At 52.9% G+C, this 26,932-nt stretch overlaps 1 protein-coding gene across 4 annotated transcripts in view; it reads right to left on the bottom strand.

The window, feature by feature from the left end:
- PNPLA7 (patatin like phospholipase domain containing 7) overlaps window positions 1-26,932 on the bottom strand; it is a 64,413-nt gene that overhangs the window by 12,983 nt on the left and 24,498 nt on the right. For all 4 annotated transcript variants that reach the window (XM_047093721.1, XM_047093722.1, XM_047093723.1 and 1 more), the window contains 11 exons: window positions 24,030-24,107; window positions 22,987-23,192; window positions 21,514-21,645; window positions 20,340-20,463; window positions 19,723-19,836; window positions 15,636-15,705; window positions 11,475-11,624; window positions 2,829-2,892; window positions 2,463-2,631; window positions 1,247-1,429; window positions 291-409 (listed from right to left, as the gene is read on the bottom strand). In XM_047093721.1, the coding sequence (XP_046949677.1) occupies window positions 291-409; window positions 1,247-1,429; window positions 2,463-2,631; window positions 2,829-2,892; window positions 11,475-11,624; window positions 15,636-15,705; window positions 19,723-19,836; window positions 20,340-20,463; window positions 21,514-21,645; window positions 22,987-23,192; window positions 24,030-24,107 (1,409 nt within the window). The remainder of the gene's footprint in view (window positions 1-290; window positions 410-1,246; window positions 1,430-2,462; window positions 2,632-2,828; window positions 2,893-11,474; window positions 11,625-15,635; window positions 15,706-19,722; window positions 19,837-20,339; window positions 20,464-21,513; window positions 21,646-22,986; window positions 23,193-24,029; window positions 24,108-26,932) is intronic.

Raw genomic sequence — 26,932 nt, 5'->3', positions numbered from 1 at the left:
GCAGACACTTCTAGCAAAGACAATCAGAACAAATCTACTGCACTGGCAAACGTTAAAACCTGGGGGTGCCTATGGGAAGCACTGCTTGGCAATGTGCACCCAGGGGCTGAAACATGCTTGGTCATGCACTGGGCCTATCTATGGGGACTGCTTCTGGGACCAGCTCAGAGGCCTCTTGGTCAGCATTAGAGTGCGCGTGCACACGTGCGCGCGCGCGCGCACACACACACACACACACACACACACACGCAGCTGTGGGTGGGATGGGGTGGGATGCGGTGGGGACTCACCTTGCTCCTCCGCCCCCAAGCACCAGGGCGATGGCGTTGCCAGTCAGCACCCGAGCCAGGCGGGAGAAGTCCGAGTGCCGATCTGGGGGCCTCTGGAAGACTCGCTCGTACATCTCCACCTGGGAGAGGGGTCAGCAGACGGGGAGGGCTAGGCCAAGTTCCACACACTGTGACCTGACCGGCGTGGCCTCCTCGACTCCTGACCCAAAGCCCTCTCCAGGACACAGCAGGGTCTGTCTGATACTGATGCTGACAGCACCTTGGTGCCTAGGCGTGCCTGGGAAGAGGACCTCACAGGGCACATGGGTGAGGGGACAGTGTGGGCAGACGGACTACATACCCACGGGTCCAGCAGGAGACCACAGAGCCCCAGGAGAGCTGTACCAAGAGGGATACCAAGCCCAAACCCCAGCTAAGACCCTGCCAGCCACCAGGGTGGAGGGTGCTCCAGGGCACAGGCTCCCGGGCACAGCCGCCACTGTCAGGACACTGTTCACGGAGTTGTGGGGCCAGATAGGCTGTGGAGTGTGGGCAGCCTGTGGGGCCCCAGCCCCGCAAAGCCCCCAGGGCTGAGGAGGCTCTCTCCTCCCCCTTGGCAGTCCCTGGTGACCTCTCCCCCAGCCCCCCGACTCTCCCCCAGGCTCCCTGTGGAGGTATGTGCGTGCCAGCATGTCTCTGTCAGGCTACGTGCCTCCCCTCTGCGACCCCAAAGACGGACACCTGCTGATGGACGGGGGCTGCATCAACAACCTCCCCGGTGCTGCCCCCAAAGATCAACTCAAGCAAACGTAAGCTTACAGAGAAGCAAGCTCCCCTTATCAGCACCCCAGCGACCTCAGACTACAGAGACCCAGAGAGGGAGCGAGAAGGAAATGAGCCTGGCAATCACAAGTCAGGAAGGCTGTGTTCTGGAGGCCAGGAGTTCCCGTCAGTCCAGCCCAGCGCCCAGGCCTCACCAGCTTGGGCAGGCTTCTCCGGGAGAAGACGCGGCGCGGGCAGCACAGGTGCAGGTGGCCGGAGCACCAGCTGCGCATGTTCAGCCACTCCACGGTGCGGGAGGGTGCCGGCCCCTCCTCCCGGTGCAGCAGGACCAGCTGCTTCTGGGCTCGTACGGCCGTGCTCTCCAGCATCCGCTCCAGCTGCAGGAGGGCAGAGCCTGAGGCCTCGGCGGGACAGAGGCCCCGCTCTGGGACAGAGGCCGCCGCACACGGGCAGGAGGGTTGAGGGCAGGGCCTTGGCAGGTGACACCCTGGTTCTGTGAGCCGGCTCAGCCGTGGTGTGAGCTGCCCTTCGGCTGTCGAAGCTGTGACCCAGGGGTCTGCCCGGCCATATGCCTGATGCATGCTGAGCTAGGTAAGGGTGGCCACAGGGAGCTCTGGGGTGTACAGGAAGGGAGAGGCCGCCCCCCGTCCGTTTTCCTAACACCTCCTCCGCATGTGCACACACTGTGACCTTCTCAAATGATGTGTCCGCAAACACTCCCTGCATCTCTCCCTGCAGAAGAGGAGCCCGCTTCAGAGATGGGTAATTTTTAGCTGCCCTGGGATCAGAGAGGAAGGAGATGGGGAATGTGTGCTAAGGGAAGGCAAGCCTACACTTCATACCCTTGAAGCTGGAAACAAAGTGGGCTGGCGACGTAACTTCACAGCTGAGAACAGATGGTGGGGTACTCACAAATAGGAAACTAAACAGCCACAGAACCCAGTGAAACAATATGGATAAATCTTAAACACCTAAGTGTTGAGGGAAAAAGGACATTTCACAGTGATATAAAATAGGGCACTATTTATATCAGATGTAGATCTGTGAAGCTGTGCTGTATACCTCATAGTAAAACTCAGGACACTCAACTTCACAAGAGGCCACCTGCGGACCACTTCAGGGCGCCTGCCCTGCTTTGTGCTAAAACCACCACCACAGGTGAAGACAGCAAAACGTTTCAAATCATGAAGAGAAGCTATAAGGGTGTCGGCTTTTATTAGGTCTTTTCCTGGGTTCTTGAAATATTTCATTCCAAGGAAAAGACAGAGAAACAGGGCTGTGAGGAGAGCGGCCCCTGACCAGAACCTGGCCCGCCTGCAGCCCTCCCTCCACCACCCCTGTCCTTGCCACCCTGCCCACCGGCAGCCCCGCCCACAGAGGCCCCACCCCCTGGCAGCCCCAACCGGTTACCTCGCCCACAGCGGGCTCCTGCTCTCCCAGGCCCACGATGAGGATGCAGTCGGCTTGCCGGATGCAGCGCTGGGTCCACGGTGTGAGCGTGCTGTCCGCCTGGTAGAGCACGATGCGGTGGATGTCCTCCTGCTGCCCCAGCCAGCTGGACAGCCGGTACTCGTGGATACTGGAAGGCACGGTCATGGTGGGGTGCAGGTGCCAGGGCACGTGTGGACACGGGGGTGTACGGTTGCAGGGGTTGCAGATGCGAGGGACACAAACACCAGGGGACGTGGGGGATGCAGATGCCAGGCTGTGTTTGGACCTGCTGCGAGCAAGAAGCTAGGGTCGGCCAGACTGTTTTCCACACAGAGGCTGGTATACCTGTCCAGAGCAGCAGAGCCAAGGCGCTGTTTGATGTTGTCACTGGTCAGCAGGAGGACAGGGCCTGAAAACACACACATAAATTACAGAAAGCTGTCCTGGCAGCCCACCTCCCCACAGATGAGAGCACCCACTCCCTCCCTAGAAGTCCGGTCTTCTTGAGAACAATGAGAAGCCTTTCTTCTTTCAAAGAGGAAGTGCCTGTATCTGGGCGACACTTCTCTCTGTGCACAGAGGAGACCCTCTGGACGGCTGAGATCACCCGGTGTAGGAGTAGGTGCTGAGCAGAGGAGCTCGGAGGGCTGTGCCAGCTCAAGAGCTCAGCAGGTGGCAGCGGGGGGCTCTCTGAACCTTACTCTGCAACACTGATACTGTGTGTGTGTGTGTGTGTGTGTGTGTGTGTGTGTGTGTGTGTGTGTGTGTGTGTGAGTGCTGGGGGCAGGGGAAGCACAGTTTGTAAAACGCAAGATAATATAATTCCCCAAATCCACATGAGTGAGGTTGGCTGAATTCCAATATGGTGTGGCGGTGTATTCACGCATGTGGAGATGCTTCTTTTCACATTTTGTTGTCTCTGAAATCAGCATGCATCTTTCACCTACGATGTCTACGTGGACAGGTGTCAGGGCCCACCCGACCAGGAGGGCCAGCATCAGGGTCCGCAGAAAGGTCACCAGGGGCTCACATGCACTGGGAGCTGCAGATGAGCACCCACAACCCAGGGATGGAGAAGACCCAGGAGTCCTGAGGGCTTTCTTCTCATTCCTGTGCTTGTACAGAGCTCTCCAAGAGCAGACAGTTAAAGGTGAGAGCTAAGAAATCACCGCATCGTATTTTAACTGGCAGCATCTGCTCTCCTAGAGGCACCCAAAATAGGGGGGTGTGTCCTACGATGATGGTGTCCCTACTGAGATATGGCTATCTGGTATGAGCCATGGGCACACATGGACAGCTCGGACTCAAGTGACAGAAACTTGCTGGTGTAGGGAAGCTCCTCCTCTCAGGGGCTTGGGGTGAGGGAGCGGGTCAGGTTGGGGGCCTGCACTCCTGCTACCAGCTCTAGTTGGTCACCTGCACGGGCTGGATGGAGGAGGGGAGACCTCTTGGGGCTGGGCTGCGTCACGTGCCTGCAAGGGTGGGCCCTGCTGTGCGCACTGCAGCGACACGTCTTGACCGCCTCCTGGACAGGCAGGATGTGAGGTGACGCGCAGGCTGTGTCTGGCTGCAGGAACACTGAAGAGCCCAGCCCTGAGGCCCTCCAGGGACCCCAGGCTGGGCTCTGCCTGCCCACTAGTGCATGTCTCCTTGTAGACACCCCTGCCTGGACTCAGGGGGCTCTGAGGAGACCCTGGCCTCCCACAGCACAGGCTATGGCTACGGCCAGTCAGGAGTGTGGTGACCGACCCTGTCCCTGGGAGGGGTCTGCTTATGGCCAGGCAGTGGGCAGGTCCAGGAAAGGGAGGGGAAACAGGGTGGTTCATCTGCACTTGCGTCTGTGGCTCTGTGGGGCACAGCTGAAGTGGGCATCCAGCCAGACTGCTGCTCCCCCTCTGGCCTGGACAGTCACTGCTGGCCTGGCTACTGGACAGCCTTCTTCCCAAACACTGGAAGCTGAGGAAATGAAAACCTCCAAGTGCTAGAAGAAAATGGCCATCAGCCTAGAATCTTCCTCCAGAAGAGAAGGCAGCCTACACAAGCCTGGGCACCTGACTTCTGGCAAAGGTGTCAGCACAGCAACGGGCCAAGTTCAGTCTCTCTAAAGGAGGGTTCTGGGTCGCTGAAGACAAAGTGAATCTTGACTTCTATCTTGTATTATAACCCAGAGCAACCCTAAATGGATTGTGAACTGAAAAGGAAAGGTAAAGCCGTGAAGTGTTTAGAAGAACATCTTCATGATTTGGGGGCAGGATGAAATTCCTTCGGTAAAACACAAAAAAACAGTAACAATATAAGAAAAAAATTGGGGCGAAGGAAACAATCAGCAAAACTAAAAGGCAACTGACGGAATGGGAGAAGATATTTGTAAATGATATATCAGATAAAGGGTTAGTATCCAAAATCTGTAAAGAACTTATCAAACTCAACACCCAAAAAACAAATAATCCAGTGAAGAAATGGGCAAAAGACATGAATAGTTACTTCTCCAAAGGAGACATCCAGATGGTCAACCGACACATGAAAAAATGCTCGACATCACTCATCATCAGGGAAATACACATCAAAACCACAAGGAGATACCACCTCACACCTGTCAGAATGGCTCACATTAACAACTCAGGCAACAACAGATGTTGGCGAGGATGCAGAGAAAGAGGATCTCTTTTGCATTGTTGGTGGCAACGCAAGCTGGTGCAGCCACTCTGGAAAACAGTCTGGAGGTTCCTCAAAAAACTAAAAATAGAACTACCCTATGACCCAGAAATTGCCTTACTAGGTATTTATCCAAGGGATACAGGTGTGCTGTTTCGAAGGGGCACATGCACCCCCATGTTTATAGCAGCGCTATCGACAATAGCCAAAGTCTGGAAAGAGCCCACATGTCCATCGATGGATGAATGGATAAAGAAGATGTGGTATATAGATACAATGGAGTATCACTCGGCAATCAAAAAGAATGAAATCCTGCCATTCGCAACTACATGGATGGAACTAGAGAATATTATGCTAAGCAAAATTAGTCAGTTAGAGAAAGACAAATATCATATGACTTCACTCGTATGAGGACTTTAAGATACAAAACAGATGAACATAAGGGAAGGGAAGCAAAAATAATAAACAGGGAGGGGGACAAAACATAAGAGACTCTTAAATAGAGAGAACAAACAGAGGGTTACTGGAGGGGTTGTGGGAGGGGGGGATGGGCTAAATGGGTAAGGGGCATTAAGGAATCTACTCCTGAAATCACTGTTGCACTATTTAACTAACTTGGATGTAAATTACAAAAATAAATTAAATAAAAAATTTTTTTAAAAAAGAAAATTTGGGGGTGCCTGGGTGGCTCAGTCGGTTAAGCGTCCAACTTTGGCTCAGGTCATGATCTCACAGCTCGTGGGTTCAAACCTGCTTAGGGCTCTGGGCTGACAGCTGGGAGCCTGGAGCCTGCTTCGGATTCTCTGTCTCTCTCTCTCTCTCTGCCCCTCCCCTGCTCACACTCTGTCTCTGTCTCTCTCTCTCACAAATAAATAAACATTGAAAAAAAAATTTTTTTAAGAAACAATGTGGTAAATTGGTCTGCATTAGAATTAAGAACTCCTGTTTGTCAAAAGACATCATTAAACGAATAAAAAAGCAAGCCACAGACGGGAAAAGATACCTGCAATATTAGCATCCAAAAAAGGAACTGTACTGAGATTACACAAAAAAATACCCATCAACAAGGAAAAGATGGCAACCCAATAAAGATACTGGGTGACTTGATAGGCACTTACAGAAGAGGGTGTCTCCATGGCCAATAAACAAACTTCTCAGTCAGTGGGAAATACAAATTAAAGCCGTAACGAGACACCACCGCACACTCACCAAAGGGCACAGAGGCAAGACTAACCACCCAGAAGAACAGACCACACACCTTCCCAGAACATTCTCCAGGACTTTATCCACGGGCGCCTGGCTGGCCCAGTCGGTGGAGTGTGCGACTCTTGATCTCAAGGTTGTGAGTTCGATCCCCACGTCGAGCATGGAGCTTACTTAAACAACAATAACAACAAAAAACTCCACAACATTCTCTAGGACACACTGTATGTGAGGCCACAAAACAAGTCTTAGTAAACTTTAAGACTGAATCCTACAAGTATCTTTTCTAGTCACAATGGTATGAAACTAGAAATTAGTAACAGGAGAACCAGAAGATTCACAAATATGTGGAGATTAGAAAACAGTTCTGAACTACCCACAGGTCCAAGAAGAAACTGCAGAAGAGATTAGAAAAATACCCTGGGACCAGTGAAAACACAAACACAACATTCCAAACTCCAGGGGCAGCTCACCAGGAAAGAAGAGGGGACCCAAAACTATAAATGTACAAATGCACAGATCAAGGACCTAACATTATACCGTGGGAGAGTACCAACTAAACCCAGAGCAGACAGAGGAATGAAATAAGAGATTAGAACAGAGATAAATAAAAAGAATAGAAACACAATAGAGAAAATCAATGAAACCAGAAGTCTTTTTTTGAGAGAATCAACAAAACTGACAAACCTTTAGCTAGACGAATAAAGGAAAAAAAAGAGAAGAAATCACTAAAATCACTAAAATCAGAAATGACAGCAGGGGGACATTACTGATTTTACAGAAATAAAAAGAAGCAGGGGCTCCCAGCTGGCTTGGTTGGTGGAACGTGCGACTCTTGATCTCCAGGTTGTGTGTTCAAGCCCCACGCTGGGTGTAGAGATTACTCAAAAGTAAAATCTTAAAAAAATTAAAAAACAGCTATTAATGGAAAGAAACTTCCTCAGTATATTAAAGGCCATACATATAAACCTGAGCTGACATCACACCAGTGGCATGAGAAAGCTTTCCCCTAAGACCAGGAACAAGAAAGGGCGACCGCTCTCACCACTTCTACTCAACGTTGTGCTGGAAGTCCCAGCCAGAGCAGTTAGGTGAAAAAAAAGATATAAAAGGCATCAAAATTGGAAAAGAACAGGTAACGTTATCTTAGCTCAGAAACAACATGATCTTATATGCAGAACATCCTAAAAAGTCCACCCAAAACCGTTACAACTAATAAGAGAAGCAGCAGGACACAAAAACAACACACAAAAGTCAGTTCTCTTCCTATACAGTGACAGAGGTTAAGGAAGAGGTTAAGAAAACAATTCCATTTACAGCAGGATCAAAAAGAGTAAAACGCTGGGCACCTGGGTGGCTCAGTTGGTTAAGCGTCCAACTTCGGCTCAGGTCATGCTTTCACAGTTCATGAGTTCGAGCCCCACATTGGGCTCTGTGCTGACAGCTCAGAGCCTGGAGCCTGCCTTGGATTCTGTGTGTCCCTCTCTCTCTGCCCTGTCCCCCATTTATATTCTGTCTCTCAAAATTAAATAAATGTTAAAAAAATTTAAGTAAAATATTAGGAATAAACTTAAACTTGTACACTGAAAACCACAAAACATTGCTGAAAGAGATTAAAGAATTGACTTACGAACACGGGAACATGTCCTGTGTTCATGGGCTGGACGAGTGAATATTGTCACAATGCCAGTACCGCCCAGAGTGAACCACAGATCCAGCGCAATCCCTGTCAGAATCCCAACGAGTTTCTCACAGAAATAGAAAAGCGCGTCCTGAAACTCCTACGGATCTCAAGGGACCCTGAACAGCCAAAACAACCCTGCAAAAGAACACAGCTGGAGGCCACCTGCGTGGCTCAGGTGTGTTAAGCATCCAACTTCCGCTCAGATCATGATTTCACGGTTCCTGAGTTTGAGCCCCACATCGAGTGAGTTCAAGCCCCACTTCTCTCTTTCTCTGTCTCTCTGCCCCTCACTCACTTGCACTCTCTTTCTCTCTCTGCCCCTCACTCACTTACGCCCTCTCTTTCTGTCAAAGGAAAAATAAAAAAGGAACAAAGCACACTTCCTGACTTCAAAACCTACTACAGAGCTACCGTAATCAACACAGCGCGGTGCTGGTGTGAAGACAGAATGGCCCAGAAACGAACCCTCACATGGATAAAATGATTTTCAGGAGGGTGCCAAGACCACTCAATGGAAGAATGGAGTTTTTCAACAAATGATGGTGGGGCAACTGGATATCCATAAGCAAAAAATTAAACCTCTACCTAAACTTCACACCTTTTACAAAAATTAGCTCCAAAACAGATCACAAATTTAAACGTAAAACTTTTGTAAGCCTTTTGGCTTTTTTTTTAAGTTTATTTATTTATTTTTGAGAGAGAGAGAGACAGAGAGCACGAAGGGGATAGAAGCAGAGAGACAGAATCCCAAGCAGGCTCCATGCTGTCAGCACAGAGCCAGACACGGGGCTTGAACCCACAGACCATGATATCATGACCCGAGCTGAGATCAAGTCGATGCTTAACTGACTGAGCCACCTAGGTGCCCCAGCTTCAAGTCTTTTGAAAAGACACAGGAGAGACTCTAGGCCCTAGGGCTAGGTGCAGAATTTTTAGAAATGATACTGGAAACATAGTCCATAAAAGAAAAACACTGATAAACTGGACTTCATCAAAATTGACAGTTCTGCCTGTGAAAGCAGAGACGGCAGCAGAGGAGGGAGCAGCGCATCTGCAAACCACAGACCCAGCAAAGGACCCGTATCTGGAGTCCATAACGAATTCTCAAAACCTAGGGTACCTGGGTGGCTCAGTTGGTTGAGCGTCCTGCTTAGGGCTCAGGTCATGATCTCACGGTTCCTCAGTTCAAGCCCCATGTTGGGCTCTGTGCTGACAGCTCAGAGCCCGGAGCCTGCTTCAGATTCTGTGTCTCCCTCTCTCTCTGCCCCTCCCCTGCTTGTGCTCTTTCTCTTTCTCAAAAATAAATAAACATTCGAAAGAATTCTCAAAACTCAACAGTAAGAAAATAACTCACTCAAAAAGGAGCAAAAGATAAGAAGTTATGAACAGATACTTGAGCAGAGAGGACCCACACATGGTAAGGAAGCATAGGAAGAGACACTGAGGGTCGTGAACCACTAGAGAACCCAAATGGAAACCGTGATGTGCTCTCACTACCCACCCATCAGAGCAGCAGCAATAAAAACCAACGGCAGCTCCCAGGGCTGGCAAGGACGAGGAAGAGCAGCCTTCTAGAAGGGTCAGCAGCTCTTCAGGACTGCACACACATCTATCACACTCACCACATGCCGAGACGTCTTTCCAGAGAAATGGAAACTCACAAGTATACAAAATCCTTGACACAAAAGGTCACAGAGCTTTATTCACAAAACCCCCAAACCAGAAGAAACCCAAATATCCTTCAACAGGTGAAGCAACCAAGTACATTCAGGCTATCTCTCCACAGTGAAAGGGAGCAAACTACTGACAGGTGGCACCATCTGAGCCGAGAGAGCCAGTGTCCCAAGGTCATCTGCGTAGGACTCCATTTTTATGATACTCTCAGAATGATGAAACAACAGAAGCTGCCAGAGCAGAGCTGTGGAGGGGCAAGGGGTGGGGGTCTGTACCCGGAAGGGCAGGGGATGGTGTTGGTGAGAGTCCATCTGGAGGGGTGTGGGGGTGTCTGTACCTGGAGGGGCAGCAGGGGGCGGGAGGGGTCTGTACCTGGAGGTGGCAGCAGGAACACATGGGAGCCACAGTGGCACAGAGCACATGCACCCATGCATACACATGTCACAACCAGTGACACCTGAAGGCCCACAGACCCCACAGATGTCTATCTCCTTATCCTGACTGGGTGCGACAGTTACATAACCTGGGGGAATGGTACATGGTCCTCTCTACTATCCGCAACTTCCTCGGAATCTGTAATTATTACAAAATAAAGTTTTTGTTTTTGTCTTTGTTTTTAAGAAAGGGAATAAGCTTTTAGGAAAGCAAGACATCCCTGCTATACAACTTGGAGATGCTCTGTGTGCCCCGGACAATGTGTGCAACGCCAACAGGAGATGAATGGGATTCCCCACATCTGGAGTATTTGTTACGAAACAAAGATCAAGACTGACATGGCAATGAGTGCCTTCTGTATTTTAAAATTTTGTCTTCAGAATAAGTTTTAAGTACTTATAGTAGATTCTTCCAACTTTAGTAATCTTTTTTATTTGGTATTTATTTAATGCTTTCTATTATCAAATGTCTACACCGAGTAGAGAACCTTTCTCACGTTGTTTCATGACAGTGATCTAATGCTCACTGCATTTATTCTCATGTCATTCTTTAAAAGACAACCCCGGGGCACCTGGGTGGCTCAGTGGGTTAAGCATCCGACTTTAGCTCAGGTCATGATCTCACACTTCATGATTTCAAGCCCTGTGTCGGGCTCTGCGGTGACAGCTCAGAACCCACCTCAGATCCTCTGTCCCCCTCTCTCTCTGCGCCTCCGCCCATCCCCGCTTGTGTTCTTCCAAAAATAAAATTAAAATTAAAAAATAATTAAAAAAAAAAAAGACAACCCCTGAAATTTTCAGCATTACCGTGTATCACAGAAAATCGATTTACTATTACTATAGTTACTCACAATTATATGAAAACTTATAAATAAAGTGTTAAGAATACATAACACTGTATGACTTGGGGAGTTCCTAAGAGTTCTCAGGAATTTCAACTCCTTGTTTTTGAATTCTAAAGTTTAACAGCCGTCAGCAATCTGGAAACACTACCCCAAGCTCCCTGACCTCAACTGAGGGCATTTTCCACGCTGTCAGCCAGCTCCTGCAGCCACAGAGTCCCCTCCGCACAGGGAGCCCCCAACCATGCTGGAGGAGCAGCTGCAAGGGGCGGGTGACACAGGCTCCCGTGACACAGCGTCTGCCATCGAGACCCTCAGAAAACTCCTGGTGGATGCTCTTCCGCTCCCGTCCTCTCCCGAGCACCCCCTCCCCGCACCCCCAGCCCAAGGCTTAGCGTTGAGGACAACACTAACTGCACTTGCAGAAGGAACCAGAAGGACCAAGGAGTAAGAAGAGGAGGGCTTGAGCAGATCCCAGGTAGCCCCGGGCAGGACTCACCGATGGCACCGAGGGCGTGCTTGAGCTCCAGGGCAAAGGCGGTGAGGGGCACATCCTCCGACACAGGCATGACCGCCACCGTGGAGAGGTTGCTGGCAGGGTTCCCCGAGTCCCACTTGCTGCCTGCAGTGTGTAGCCCAAACTGGTGACCTGCAAAACACAGGGTCGTGAGTAGGCCTGAGGGGCTGGGCGGCTCCCGGGCAGTCTGGAGGTGTGCCTAAATTGTTTCTAGATGGCACCAGGGCACGGGGGCCTGGGAGAGAGGAAGGGGCACCGGGGCTTGCTCCAGGCCCACACAGTCCGAGCTTCTCCTGCCCACCCGAGGACCACCCTACCTCTCCGCTGGAGTACCAGACCACACCGCGAGCACCTTGCGTTTCACACACACAAGCCTCAGGGGAGACGGAGAAGACCGACACAGCACACAGGAGAAAGCATGAGGCCCGGAGTTAAAATGCTCTGCCACGTGAGGCCCACCTCCTGCAGTAAGATCGACTGGGGGCAGGGGTGGGGGAGGGGGAGGGGGTGGACAGGCCAGTGTAGGTAGAACTTCCGGTCCCTGAGGCCACGGACTCTCTGTCCTCCAGACGTGCCTCCCTGGGGCCCCCGCGGCGGCAGGGAAGGAGGCAGCAGATGTGCTGACCCACAAGGTCATTAGTCTGAGGGTCTCTGGAAGTTTATTTCCAACAACAGTCACTACACGGCCAACGGCGCCTCCTATTTTCACGGAGGCAGCCAAGGGGGCGGCCTCTCCCTCCCGCCAGCCACATCCCAGGCAGACTCTGGCCTCCCACAGACCGGACACGCGAGGGCTCTCTTGCCGGCTCCCTGACTGCTTGTTGCCCAGCCAGCTGCCTGCCACGCCCCGACCCCTGACGTGCACAGCCAAGCGTCGGCACAGGCCACACCAGAGGGCCCAGCTCCTCCAAAGCAGAGTCCATTTCTGACTCTGCTCGTCTTGCCCCGGGTGAGGAGTGGTGGTTCAGGAGCAGCGGAGTGTGGGTCCTGGCACGGCCTGACCCAGAAGCCAGAGCGAGGGGATGTAGGACAGCAGAGAGAGGGGGCGGCTCAGAGCTAATCTGGGGCAGGGAAACACAAGGGCTGCGAGCTGGTCACTGTTTGCACACAGGGTGGCAGAGAGGCCCCTTTGTGCCAGTTTCCCCGAAGCTTCTCCTCTGGGAAGCCCCCTCCTCTGTGTCTTTCCCAGCAACCTCTGACATCAGCATCCTCTGTCTGAGGCAGAACCAAAGGGGACCCTCTCGCTAGCTTCGCGTGGCCTTCTCTGCCTCCACCTGAGGCACCGGGAGGTCCTGGTTCCGGCTGAAAGGGAGACGAGCAGGATGCCCCACCTGCCTGCCCCAACAGTTACAAGGAGGCTGAGAAGGGTGCAGAGAGCAGGGCCCACTGGCTGGGTCCCGGACCCCTGGGAACCACCTCCCCAGCGCCACCAAAGCTGTGGCGTCCCTGCCGCTCCCCACCTCCCCAGCCAGGCAGGGTCCATCCATCCCTCCCAGCCAGGTGCTGCCTCCAGGGGTGTTTCCCAGGGCCCCTGGCACTACGCAAACACCTGCCTGGGGCCACACACACAGTGGGCTGGAGCCCTCCAACTCTCCACACCCTGCACTGGCAAGTAGGGGTGCACGCCCACCAGAGCGGGGAAATCACAGAGAGAAGAGGGGTGGAGAAGGAAATCTCTAAAGCTAGCGTGAAGTCCTGGGCTCACCGCCAAGTGGCCTACGCACAAAGCCAGCCAGAATCGCACAGCAGAGGCTCTGAGAACAGAATATAGTACAGAACAGCAGCCAGCCTGCCTCCACAGCGGCTCTGGGGAGCACACGAGTAGGGCAGACCGCAGTAACAGCGCAAAGGCCCGGAGAATTAAATTAACATTCCAACTGCCAGGGCCAGGACGTGCTCTGCGAACATAAGCACGCCGACAGTCTGTTATAACAGAAGATTTAAATGAGAACCAGCGTGTCATGACATCACGCCCAAAATACAGGATATAATCCAAAATAACCAGGTTTACCAAAAGCCAGGAAAATCTCACCTGCAACATCAACAGACAAAAGTGACAACATGTCATGGAATTTGGAATTACTTGACAAGGATGATAAAGCGGTGATCACAACCAGCTACAAACAGCAATCGCGACCAGTAACACCGATGCAGAAATATAATGACTGAAATAAAAAACTCTCTGGATGGGCTTAAAAGCAGAATCAGGAAGACAGAGGAAAGAGCCAATGACCTTGAGGAAAGATCACAAGAAACTATTCAATCTGAACACTGGAAGAAGGAAAAAACCCCACCATGCCCAAGAGACCTCTGGGACAATAACAGAAGGTCTAGCATTTGTGTCCGTGGATTTCTGGAAGAGCAGAAAGAGTAAAGAGCTGAAAGAACATTCGAAGAAATAAAGACTGAAAACCTTCCAAGTCTGGTAAAAGATATAAATCTGTAGATTCAAGAAGATGAGCATTTGGTTTCTAAAAATTAAGGACAAAGACAAAGGCTTGAACACAGCCAGAGAGAAAGGACGGTGTAGAGATGTGGGAACAAGTCACATCTGGGCTTCGCAGCAGAAGCCGTGGCGGCCGGAGGACGGCACAGCCCCCAGGGGCCGTCAGCACGGTGGCACATCCAGCAAACCAGCCTTCAGGATGAAGGTGAAGGAGGGTCTCAAGACGAAGGGAAGCTGCGAGAGTACGCAGCCAGCAGACCTGCCCTGAAAGGACCATCACGAAAGGCACTTCTTCAGACAGAAGGGAAGGGACACCAGGATGAAGAGTGACAGAGTGGGAAATATTCTAGATGATTCTCCTCTCGAGCTTCAAGATCATGTTTGACGGCCGAAAGCCAAAATTACAGCACCGCGTGAGGGGCTTCAACGTGTGCAGAACAAGGGAGAATGATGAGACCGGAGCGGAGGTGAGGCCCCTGCAGCCCACCCTCGGGGACAGCGTGTTGGTACTAGATGGCCGGACGGGAAGGGGCGGGAACCGCAAGCCCACAGCAACTGCTGAAGATGTGGTATGAGGTCGCACCCCAGAACCACGACCGATGAATAGGAACGGATTACTCAAAAAGGCTGAAGGGGCTCAAAAGAAGACAGAAGGAGGCATCCAAGTAACAAGACAATGAGAGGGGAGAGCAGAGAACAAATAATAAAATGACAGGTATAAATCCTAATGTGAGTAAATGTATTAAAGGCAGACGGTCTATACACAAATAAAAAGAAGCTGTCAGAAGGGGTGACAAACACAGAACCCAACTATGTGCCTCCTACAGGAAACCTGCTTCCCACCTAACTGTACAGGTGCTTGGAGGGGAGACAGACAGACACACGCCTCCTGTGTCCACCCTGGACCGTGCAGTGGGACCGCATTGGAAATAGGGTCTTGGCAGATGCAGTTGGTGGAGATGAGCTGTGCTGGACTCGGGTGGCCCCGCCCTGCTCTGCTGTCCCCCCCAGCACATTTGTGCACCTCCATCCTTCCACAAGATGCAGTACTGTGCCCAGGTCACCGCACCGGGTGGGGGCGGGGGGAGGACATAGTCCTGGCACAGGAGACAGAGCTAGGGAGGTGTGGGGCGAGTCAGGGGATTCAAGTGAAGTGGGAAAGGGGAGCTGAGGAGCAGAGGGCACTGGGGTGGCCAGGTGGGTGCAGGGGTCTGATGAGGGGGCTCTGGCAGAGGGGCTGCAGGCCAAGGGGGCAGCAGGTGGTCCCAAAATAGTGAGGAGGAACCAGTTGCTGTTGAACAGGACAGGGGATCTAGCAAGTATTTAAAAGCGCACATTCTCAGAATTAGAACCAGAACAGAACACATAAGCTGGCAGGAAAAGTCCCAGCATCAGAGAATTGTTTCACCTGCTCAGACAGGCCAGACTCCCTCAAGCACCTGCCCCAGTGCTGGGTTCAGATCCGTGCCATCCAGTGGCCAAAAAACAGGGGAGGCCCCAGGGCTTCCCTACCATGCTGCCTGCTGCCAGTACCCATATCAGCAAACCCCAGCGCCTTCCCCACCAGCTCAGAGCTGCCCCACCCTGGCCACCACACCCCTCCTGCCACCCCTTCTCCCCTCGCTTCCCCCCACTCCCTCCAGGCAGGGCTCCAGTGAGGTAGGCAGGGCTCCCAGGAGCCAGGCCCAAGGACATACCAGAAGCAGTTCCCTGTTGGAGGCTGCCCAGAATCTTCTCACCCAAGAGATGAATCAGCCGAGTCACAACCTGGGGGCAGAGAAAGAAAGGAGACCACACATTTAAACCAAGAAGCGAAGCACCTTGGATCCACATTTTCAAAATCACTACTTCTGTAAACCCCTCTGGGCTGTGGGCTGTGGGTAGTGTGGCTGGCTGGCTGGTCACCTGCAGGTAGGACCTAACTCTATAGGGTGCCTTCGTAGAGTCCACTGCAGGCAGCAGGTGTGAGGGGCACATGCCCTGTAACCTGGAGCCTGTCCCAGAGTCTCCTTTTACTTCCAGGGCACGAGAGCACCAGAGAAAGCCACAGCCACCTCCACAGGCGGGCCAGGAAGGGCTTCCATAGAGCCAAGGGCTCACTGTGTGCTCCTGAGCGGGCCAGACCTGGGCAGGACACGGGATGAGTATGACATGGCATCCAGGAAGTATTACATGGCTACGTCAATGCTAAATGTTATAGACAAAGTATTTAAGGTTGGAATGCCAAGATATTTACAATTTACTCATACATACTTTCATATAAAGTCAGATGTTTTCATTGCTAGGGTTTACACTACGCAGGCGGCCTGCCACCGTAGCTCCTAGATGCAGTCCAGGGCCACTGTGTAAAGAGAAGCTGCCGTCAGCTTCAGTAAAACCTAAATTATATCAGAAAGCAAGCTGAAGACACTGATGAGGTCCCTTGGATGCTGCCTGTCTGCTGTCCTCTGCCTCTCCAGGCCTCAGCCTCTGGTTTGCTTTCTGACCGTCTACAGCCCTGAGCTCTGGGGCTGCCCCTGGAAGGAGCCGGCTGAGACCTTAGGCTCCAGTAACCAACAGCCCTGGAAAACCAACTCAGAGAGCCTCTCTCACCCCCACGATGCTGGAGTCAAAGACTCATGCACGAGGCAAGTGAAACTGTCCACATTTTAAGGCGTGAGACAAAAAACAGTTTGAGCAGTGGTCCAAAAGAGAAACTAAAAAGGAGTCTGGCTTGTATATAAGTAATCTAGCAACAAACTGTTACTTGGAGCTAATTTTAAAACCACACATTATTGTGGAAAATTTCACGATACACAAGGGCGAACCCCACCCTCCATCACCCAGCCACAATCAGTTCACACACACACCTGAAAAGGTTTGAAGCCAATCCCAAACACAGCATTTTATCCATTAAGATTTGAATCTGTATCTCTAAAAGAGCCTTTAAAAACATACACATGGTATAATTATCACAGTTACAAATTTATAATAATTCTCATTAAGGCTAATTTAAAAAGCGATCATTTCTACAGCAAGTGAAAAAGGTTCAAAATAAGCCCATGAACATACGAAAAGGTGCTCAACATCTTTGGTCATCAGGGAAATTCTAAGCACAAGGAGAGCCATTTCCTGTGGAACGAACGAGTGCAGCCACCAAGTGCTGACGCCTGGTGACAGGCTGCGTGCTGCTGGGGCCATGAACTGGTACAACCACACGGGCAACCACATCCAACATATGTCTACCCTCTGACCCGGCAATGCCAGTGTCAAGTGGTTCCGAAGAGAAACGAAACACGTGCCATGAAAATATTTCCAGAACAGCCTCAAGCTGGGAACAACCAAATATCCATCAACAGGACAGATGAGTGCACCCTGGAGCGGGGTGGGACACTGCTTTGCAGCAAAAAGTACATGTCAACAGGACACAGACCTCAGACACCACACCGGGCAACAGAAGCCGGACAGAACACACTTCGTTTACACAAAATCCAAGCACAGACGCAGAGAGGACGGTGGTGGTGGGTGGCGTGCTGGCAGCAGCCGCCCCACGGGGCCGAGTGGCCAGCGGTCCCCTGTGTTGGAGGGCACCAAGCAAGCAAGCCCGGGATCTAGGCCAGGCCAGTGCCTATGGGAGAGGACACACGGTGGTAGTCAGCCCAGGAGCAGCCAGCGTGTGATGGAGAAGCATCGGGACGCACCACGAGCTCCTGGGAGCTGCACATGGGTAAAGTCTGTGGGCCCCCAGGGGAGTGGGTGTGAGCAGAGGGTCTTTCTATGGGCCCACCAGGGAGCAGCCCTGCAGAACAGGAAGCAGCTGGCTCCCCCTTGCTCCCAGTGATCGTGGCCGCTGGTGGCACACGTACTGGCCCTGGCCACCACCACCACTGTTCTGCCATTCACAGGGGTCTCCTGGTGCTTAGATCAAGGCCCTCAGACTTGGGCCCAGATCCTCCCACAGATCAAGGGCTTGCAGAAGTGCTGAGGGAGGGAAGATGTGGGCGTCAGCCGCGGGCAGGTGCAGGGGGAAGTAGAAGAACTGCGGGGGTGGGCAGCGGCTTGGTGTGGGGTAATGCTCTGCGGTGGTGGGGGGTCCTCGAGGGAGGAGCTGCACACACTCCTAAACAAACAGCTCAAGACAGGAGCAGATGTTCTCACTGCTGGAGAGGGAGAGGCTGGCACGGAAAGGGAAGACCCTGGAGCTCCGGCAGAGTGACCAAGGGCTCTCTTGGTCCAAGGGCACATGGCACAACAGGACTAAGGGGTCCCCAGAGACCAAATCTGGGACACGAACAGCCAAATGAAAGATGACAGTAAAAGATTACGAACTATCTAAACGGAGCCAGAATATACAGTGGCATGCCAAGGGGGTGCAGTGCCTCCCCCAGCCAGCTCTGTGTGCCCACAGGAAAAGGTCCTGCTGGGCAGGTGGTCCCCGGCTGCTTCCCCAGGGAAGGCACCCTAAACTGTTCACAGAAAGACATCCATTCCCTCGTTTCCAACTGGGAAAGACTCACCCTATCCCACGTAGGACACAGCAGGGCCACGTCCTAGGTGCTCTCAGCTGCTGGAACCAGGAGGCTGCCCTGGGCTGCGCGGGCCCCACACGTGCACACAGTTCCTCATGTGGCTGTGCTGGTCTCAACTCACATGCTCCAGCCCACCTTGTAAACCCTCCACTTTTCCACAAACAAGATACCTGTTTGCTGCAAATCCAACTTTTACTCCTTTCCCAAACTTAGGCCAATTGTTTCATTTTTTTCAACCTTTTCTGTCAGGTGACGAGGGGCTTATCTTGTTTTGGACTTGGGTGTTCTGGAATAAAGGTTTCTTCACTTCCATTTTATTTAGAGGGTTTACTACCCGTGGCTGAATTTTGTCAAAAGCCCTGATATAATCGTAAGGGGAAGACTTCCTTTTGACTTTTTCCCATAATTAATTACATTTTAATAGTTTCTCAACATTAGGCTAACATTCCTTAAACAGGCCCTAATCAAATACATATATTTTATAGGTGATTTGCTCACATTTAGAGTATTTGTAGCACTCAGAGAAATGACTGAAAGTTTTCTGCATTTTTATCAAGTTTTGGTGCTAAAGTGAAAATAACTTTGTCAAATAAACTTGCTCTGTTCCAGAGCAGAGATGTCTGCACGAAACGCGCACACGGCGCTGATGAGGAAAGAACAGGCCATCTCTTCCTCCTGCAGCGGCTCTGCTCCCGATCCTCCTCCAAACCCCCAGTCCGAGGCCCTCCCATTTCCCAGGCCGCACACTTACTGCTTCTAAGCAGGGAGACGAAAACCAGCCATTCCATCCGGCCCAGGAGCAGAACAGACTCCCCTCCGTCCACTGCCTGGACCAATGGCCACTCGCCCAAGCCTGAATCTGCCTTGTCCAAAGTCCGAGTCCACTTTTCCCAAGAAGCACAGCAAGAAAGCCCCCACCGCGAAAACCACACTTGCATCACGCCTGTTCCTGCCTGTCGTGAGATCCCTCACTGGTTTTCAGTATCACCTGTGACGTGGCTCATCTTGTGGGAGGTGCCAGGTGGCTTCACTCGTTGAGTTCCCGTGTACCCCTCCCACCTCCTGGCAACACCCAAGCCACCTGCCCCAAGGCACTTATCCCCACCTGCTGGTCCATACTGACACCTCCTTGAAAACGGGCAACGAGCCTGCTTCAGGTCACTTCGATCTGTACCCACTCTGGTACTCAGAAGGACGCAGCCCAGTGTCTAGTAATCCCGAGTTCATGGTCTGGATGTCCTGCTTTCCTAAGGCAGCCCGGAACAGGAGTGCTTACCTGCGGGTACCTGCGCTTGATGGATGTCAGGGCTCCCGCCGGAAGCTTGGCCAGCTCTGAGTCCCGAACGGCATGCACTGTGGTCGCCCTGGCCTGGTGGGTGAGCGTCTCCACCTGAGGAAGAGAAGCCGGGGAGGTGCTCACGCCCTCCAGCCCTGTAGGCCCAGCCAGCCACACTCTGAACGCAACCACAGGCAGAGCACGTGGTGGCCCTTCTGCAGTGCGGCATACAGGCGGGAAACGGGAGGAAAAGGGGCTCGTCCAGCCACCCCTGAAGTGCTGGAGGAGCGTCAGTGACAGCCTGAGACAGGGTGAGCGTCCAGCAGTACTGGAACCTGCCTGAGGCCAAAGGGGCCGGGCATCCCGCAGGGCCTCATCCTACACAAGGTTCTCAGAGGGGCTCCCAGCTCCACCCGGCCAGCTGTCCTCTCTGGAGACCTTGGGGGATGACCGTTCCAAGCCCTGGTGCTGCAGCCTGGGTGAGAGCGAGCACGCCGGCCCCCAGGAAAGGCATGCCCCACATGAGGTCACTTGGAGGGCCCCCTCCCCACACCCAGGTAAGGAGCCAGGAGTCACCCTGGAGCAGGGCCTGGTGGGGACAGGGAATCTGGCCCTACCACACCGATGAGGTCTCCGCGGCCATACTCCCCCGCCAGGCGCTTTTTGCCATCATCCTTGCGGATCACAGAGCGTAGCCGGCCACTGAGGACGATGTAGGTGCAGTCTGACCTGTCTCCCTGCCTGCGGGGACAGACACCGATGGAGCAGATGGGGCAAGGTCGGGAAGCCCTCTACCATTTGAGGTGGCAAATAAACCAATTAATTAAAAAAATATAATCTCACTAAATTTTTTTTGGTTGGGAAAATACAGTTATTTTCCATCAAAAAATACATACGCTAACATATAAAGGGCTTATTGTGATTTTTAAGCAAATAATCATTCGGGGCACTTGGGCAGCTCAGTTGGTTAAGCATCTGACTCTTGATTTCGGCTCAGGTCATGGTCTGGCAGTACCGTTGGCGAGTTCGAGCCCGTGTCAGGCTCTGCGCTGACGGCGTGGAGCCTGCTTGGGATTCTGTCTTTCTCTCTCTCTCTGCCCCTTCCCCGCTCACGTTCTCCCTCTCAAATAAACTTCAATAAATACATCAAAAAATACATAAGTATTTTAAATGTTGTTGACTTTAATTTTCTTTTTTTTTTTTTTTATTTTTTTTTTCAACGTTTATTTATTTTTGGGACGGAGAGAGACAGAGCATGAACGGGGGAGGGGCAGAGAGAGAGGGAGACACAGAATCGGAAACAGGCTCCAGGCTCTGAGCCATCAGCCCAGAGCCTGACGCGGGGCTCGAACTCACGGACCGCGAGATCGTGACCTGGCCGAAGTCGGACGCTTAACCGACTGCGCCACCAGGCGCCCCTAATTTTCAATACCATAAAAACCAGATAGCAACAGCCCATGTCTGTGTGAAACTCTGGACACAGCGCTGCTGCGACGTGGAGCTAAGAGGCCAGACGCTCAGCACACGAGCACCTTCACACAGGCTGTGCTAACCTCCCATCTGCTGGGCCATCTTAAAGGAGAGCCTGCATTTGCATACGTTGATAGGGAAAGATGCCCATGAAAAAGTGTGTGTGTGTGTGTGTGCGTGTCTGAGTGTGTGCACACGCACACCGTGGGAGGAGGGCCAGGAAGCACATGGGTGTGGGGACCTCAGGGAGCAGAGCCAGAGGAGTTGGTCTTCCCAGTGGAGACACTGCAGGTGACAGACCTGCATGCCTACGGGCCCCACCTGTACACTGCACGCCCGGCCTCCACCTCCATCCAGTCCAGCGCGAAGTCGATCTGCCGCACGAAGGACGACACCCGCTTGACGACGGTGTGCGCCACGCCCAGGACCACCGTTGGCTGCTTCCGCATGATTCTGCCAAGCCCGCCCAGAGTCACTCCTGCTCCAGCAAGGCCTACAGCCAACCCTTCCGGTGCTACCCCCTTCCCTCCAGGCCACAGCACTTGGAGCTGGCGGGACCTGTACCCACACTTATCAAATGGTGATGCCACGTAGCAGGTGACAGGGACACAGGCCCAGGGCTAGGACAGAGCTCAGCAACCACTCAGCCACCTGCTCCGATGTGGTCTGCGCACGCCCCGCAGCCGCCAGCAGCTTTGGGAGAGTCTGTGGAGGCCCCTGCCAGCTGCCATCGCCCCCACAGATGTGCTCCGAGTACAGGCCTCATTTGACGTCTCACCCCAGCAGTGGGATGCAATGTGCCATGAAGACCAGAGTGGGTGTGGAAAAAGGGCTGAGTGGGGGCACAAGAGTGAGGGTGAGGCTGAGAGGTCAGAGGGCAGCGGCCACGCAGGACCTTGGGAACGCTCTGGGTCGATTCTGGGCGTGACAGAGTAATTGGCAGGCTCTGGCCGGCAGGAACACAACAGACCCAATTCCCTGGTCGCCGTGTGTGAACCGGCTGCTGGGGACGAGGGCAGCAGCAGGGTATCCCCTATACTGTGAAGGCTTCTAGAAGGAGCAGCAAGGGCACGGTTAGCTCAGGCGCGGCAGGCTGGGGCAACTCCAAAACTCTGCCCGAGCAAGCGGCAGATAGAGTCACAAGTTACAGAGAAGAGAAAAATGGGAGCAGGAGAAAACTGGGGGGAAATCGGCAGTTCGGTTTCGGACAATGATTGAGGAAGCCCCTGAGGCACTGCAGGGGGTGGTCAGCACATCAGGCCGACACAGGGGCCAGGAGGGGAGTTTGGTGGGAGCCGTGAATTTAGTACATAAAGGCCCAGGGTTAGATGAGCTCTCTCAGGACATGAGTCAGACGATGTGTGCAGGGCGGGAGCTGCCTACGACACACACCGTGAGCCCACAACACACACACACACACACAGGGGTGACGATCAGGCTCCCTCAACAGGCTGAGGACACCTCTGGGCCTGGAGGGGCTGGACGGGGTGGACAAGGGTCTAGGTCCAGGCTTATGGATGATCTGGACTGTCTTCCTGAAGAGGACCCGAAGCTCTCTGGGCCTCCAGAGGCAGGGAGCATGGTGGCCACCCCACAGGGTGACAAGCCCTTCCTGCTACTTCACCCCACTGACCTCACCTTTCTCCCTGGAACTCCTGTCTCCTTGGGTGTGATTAGGGCTAGAGGCAGGGCCCCGAGAGGTGCCTGACGTGGGCCCCACAACAGCCACCCGCACAGGAGCCACCCAGGCCGGCCTGGCCTCACGTGGCAGGTCGAGGCCCAGCGGGGACTCACTCGTAGAAGTGGGCCTTGGAGATGGAGAGAAAGCTGCAGTCCCTGTTGGCCTTGATGGTGAAGATGAGGGGCTCTCCCGTGAGCACTGCCAGCTGGCCCACCATCTCCCCCGGGCGCACCACGAATAGGCAGGTGTCCTCCTCACTGTCAATCTTCCGCTGGTACACATGCAGCAGCCCCGAGACCACAAAGAGGATGTTCACGTCCTAACCAAACAAGGGGTATGGGCTGGAGACCCCTGGGTCCAGGCAGTCAGCGCAGCAGCACCATGGGGGCTCTGCGCGGCGGGGCCAGGGGGCGGCCCAGGAACTGCACGCTTCTCCTCTGCCTGTGCTGTCTCATGTCACTGTTCCTGGGCACAGGCTCGTGCTGCCTAGGAGCTCTGTCCCCCAAGTCCTGCCCCTGGGTCTTCAGCCGGCTGTGGTCACCTGGGCCCGTGTAGTGACGCTCCAGCAGATACACGGGCACAAGGGTGGAGGGCCCATGCTCGGTCTGCTCTCCCAGCAAAAAACACCTGTTTCACCAAAGCTGCTCTAAGAGCACACTAAACAAAACACCTTCTGGCATGCTGGTGCAGGGGCCACAGAAGACCCAACTCCTACAAAGAGGGACACCCAGACCACCCAGCAGCAAGAGAGACGAGCTCCCAGGAGGGCAGATGCCATGGAGATGATCCCTGCCTGCCCAGCACAACAAGGCTTTCAGAATCAGAAATTAGGTTCATTTATTTAGAAAAATGTATTTTTCATCTGTATTTGGACTTAGGAATTGAGAAAACAAAAGCATGTCCTCTGCACCTAGGAGCTCAGTAATGACCCTCACACATACGCAAGCACGTGTGCGTCTGTGAGTGTGCACACGCACCCACCCCCACAAACAGGGCGGGCTCAGTGATTCACAACATGGCTGCAGACACCTCCACAAGCCCCAGGGGAAGAGCGCCCTCAGGAACAGTGACAACAGACCCTGCATCCTGTCCAGCACTGGCTACAGCACTGGGCAGCCCTGGTGGCCACTCCCTCCGACCATGGCCTTTTGCTCACCTGGTCTCCCTGCCTCGACACCACCGTGCCTCCCGGAACATGGAGAAGCGTCACCCGGCCATCCAAGAGCGAGGAGTCCTGAAAATAGGAATGCAAGTACCAACACAAGAGAGCACGGACACTGTCTGAGGACGGCTGCCAAGGCGGACCCTGCACAGCCACCCGCATCACACTGGTACCATCAGCACAGGACTTCAGACATCAGACATGGAGCCCCCTTGCCTTGTGAACTTGACCTCCAGGAGCCCAGCTGGGCTCTCATAGGAAATACCCGAAAAGAGTGCCCTAAATGCCTTTAGGCCTCCAGTAGCGGGAGGGACAGGATATTGTAAAATACTCCAGAGGCTTATGTGCTCTTCACAGGCCTGCCCGCAGGGGAAACTGCTTCAGCACAGCCTGACCTGCTGGGGCTTCATCAGGGCTTAGCTGGCCAGAGGAAGGGGAGTGCCCAGCCCCAGCCCACGTCAGCCATCTTGTGTTCCCTAAAGGGTTGGGGGTGACCCTGAGACGCACTGGGAGACTCCAACGCAGAGGCACAGGCCCCACTGAACACAGACCACACGGGACCCATGGCCCTCCCCTCCCTTCCCCTCCCCACCCCTCCCTATATCACTCAAGAACTACTGACAAGAGTTCCTTTTCTTTTATCATTAATTATACCTTTAATATAATAAAAGTTATTAAAAGCAGCAACTGAAAACCATCAATCTTTTCAAAGGTGCACAGGGTTACTGTAAGGTCAGGTGGCAGCACAGCTACTCTCTGGTATGAATGAGATGCTGGGGTGCGGAGTCAGGGTGGCCTTGCTAGGCCCTGTGCTGACTTCCCAAGTGAGGAAGACACCCCCTTCCCCTCTTCCAGCCAGAGGCTCCCTGGAGCCTGCGCAGAGAAGGTGCAGGTGCACTGTGGCAGGCCTTGACCCCCTATGCTTTCTCAGAAGCCTAGAAAGCAGGCCTGGGGCGGGGGGTGGGGGGGTTGCTGTGCCCCCTGAAGCCAGGCAGGAAGCCACAAATTGGAGCCCAGGTCCCACACCCTGCCAGGCTGGGCTGCAGTGGCAGCAGCTATGGGGCTGAGAAGGGAGAAAACCAGCCCAGCTGCACCTCCTGGATCTGCCAGGGGAGCAGAGGGAAACTGCAGCTCCTCTGACGCGGGACATCACATCCAGCCATCAAGAAAAAACCACGAGGCACACGCAAAGGCAAAAACAGAGTCTGAAGAGACAGAGTAGCATCAGAACCAGACTCAGACCTGGAGAGGTGTTGGAATTATCAGAGTAGAATTTTAAACAACTGCGCTTAATATACGCTAAGGGCTCTGTGGATCAAGTAGGCGGCACGCGAGAACACATGGGCAGTGTAAGCACAGACGGAGAAATCTCGAGAAGCAAAGAGAAAAGCTGGAGATAAAGACAGTATGGCAGAAAGGAGCCCTCTGATGGGCTCATTAGCAGACTGGACTCACTGAGCAAAGAATCTTGACACTTAAGGACACAGCAACAGAAACTCCAAAAGTGAAACTCAAGCAAACAAGCAAAACTGTAAACACAGAACAGGATCCCCAAGGGCTGTGAGACAACGACAAAGGTGTGACACACATGTGAAGGGAAGGCTAGGAGGAGGAGGAGGAAGAGAGAAAGACACAAAAGAAATAACTGAAACAATAATGACTGAGAATTCCCCCAAATGAATGTCAGACACCAAACCACAGACCAGGAAGTCAGAGAACACCACACCCAGGCATACAGATCATTTCAAAGCGCAGAAGGTCCAAGACAAACGAGGGTCCTGAAAGCAGTCGGAGGGAAGAGGTGCCTGGGGGTCTCAGTCAGTTTAGTGTCCAACTCTTAGTTTCAGGTCAGGTCACGATCTCACAGTTTGTGGGTTTGAGCCCCGTGTCAGGGATTGGGATTCTCTCTCTCTCCCTCTCTCTCTGTCTCCAGTTCGCTCACCCTGTCTCTCTCTCAAAATAAATAAATAAACAAACTTGGAGGAAAAAAAAAAAAAGAAGCTGGAGAGAAGAAACACCTGAGCTACGGAGGAACAAAGGATTACATCTAACTTCTCGGAAATGAACATGAGCAAGACAAAAGTAAGTCAAATATTGAAAGTGTTGAGAGAAAAAAACAGAGAAAACCTGGAATTCTGCACCCACTGGAATTGCCCTTCAGACATGAGGGGGTGATGAAGATGCTGCCTGACACGCACAAGGGGGACTCTGTTGCCAGCAGACCTGCCTGGAGACATGTTGAAAGAAGTTCTTCAGAGAGAAGGAAAACGATACAGGTCAGAACCTCGGATCGACATGATGAAAAGAGCACTGGAGAAGACACGTAAGTGAAGGGAAAATAAAAACTTTTATTGTTCTTATTCTTTTTTTTTTAAGATTTAAAAAAAATTATTTAATGTTTATTTACTTTTGAGACAGAGAGAGACAGAGCATGAGCAGGGGAGGGGCAGAGAGACAGGGAGACAGAATCCAAAGCAAGCTCCAGGCTCTGAGCTGTCAGCGCACAGCCAGATGCAGAGCTCGAACTCACGAGCCACGAGATCATGACCTGAGCCGAAGTCGGACGCTTAACCGACTGAGCCACTCAGGGGCCCCAAGATTTTATTTTTAGGTAATCTCTATACCTAGCATGGGGCTCGAACTCATGACCCTGAGATTAAGAGGTGAATGCTCCACGGACTGAGCCTCATAGTTCTTATTCTTTTTTTTTTTTTTTAACGTTTATTTATTTTTGAGACAGAGAGAGACAGAGCATGAATGGGGGAGGGGCACAGAGAGAGGGAGACACAGAATCGGAAGCAGGCTCCAGGCTCTGAGCCATCAGCCCAGAGCCCGACGCGGGGCTCGAACTCACGGACCGCGAGATCGTGACCTGAGTTGAAGTCGGACGCTTAACC

This window comes from Lynx rufus, unplaced genomic scaffold (genome assembly GCF_022079265.1).
Source record: "Lynx rufus isolate CCGP_SWC_20201006 ecotype Redwood Valley unplaced genomic scaffold, mLynRuf1.p SCAF_36, whole genome shotgun sequence".
Taxonomy (NCBI): Eukaryota; Metazoa; Chordata; class Mammalia; order Carnivora; family Felidae; genus Lynx; species Lynx rufus.
The sequence above is the reverse complement of the archived record's forward strand: the minus strand, read 5'-3'. Positions and strand labels throughout refer to the sequence as shown.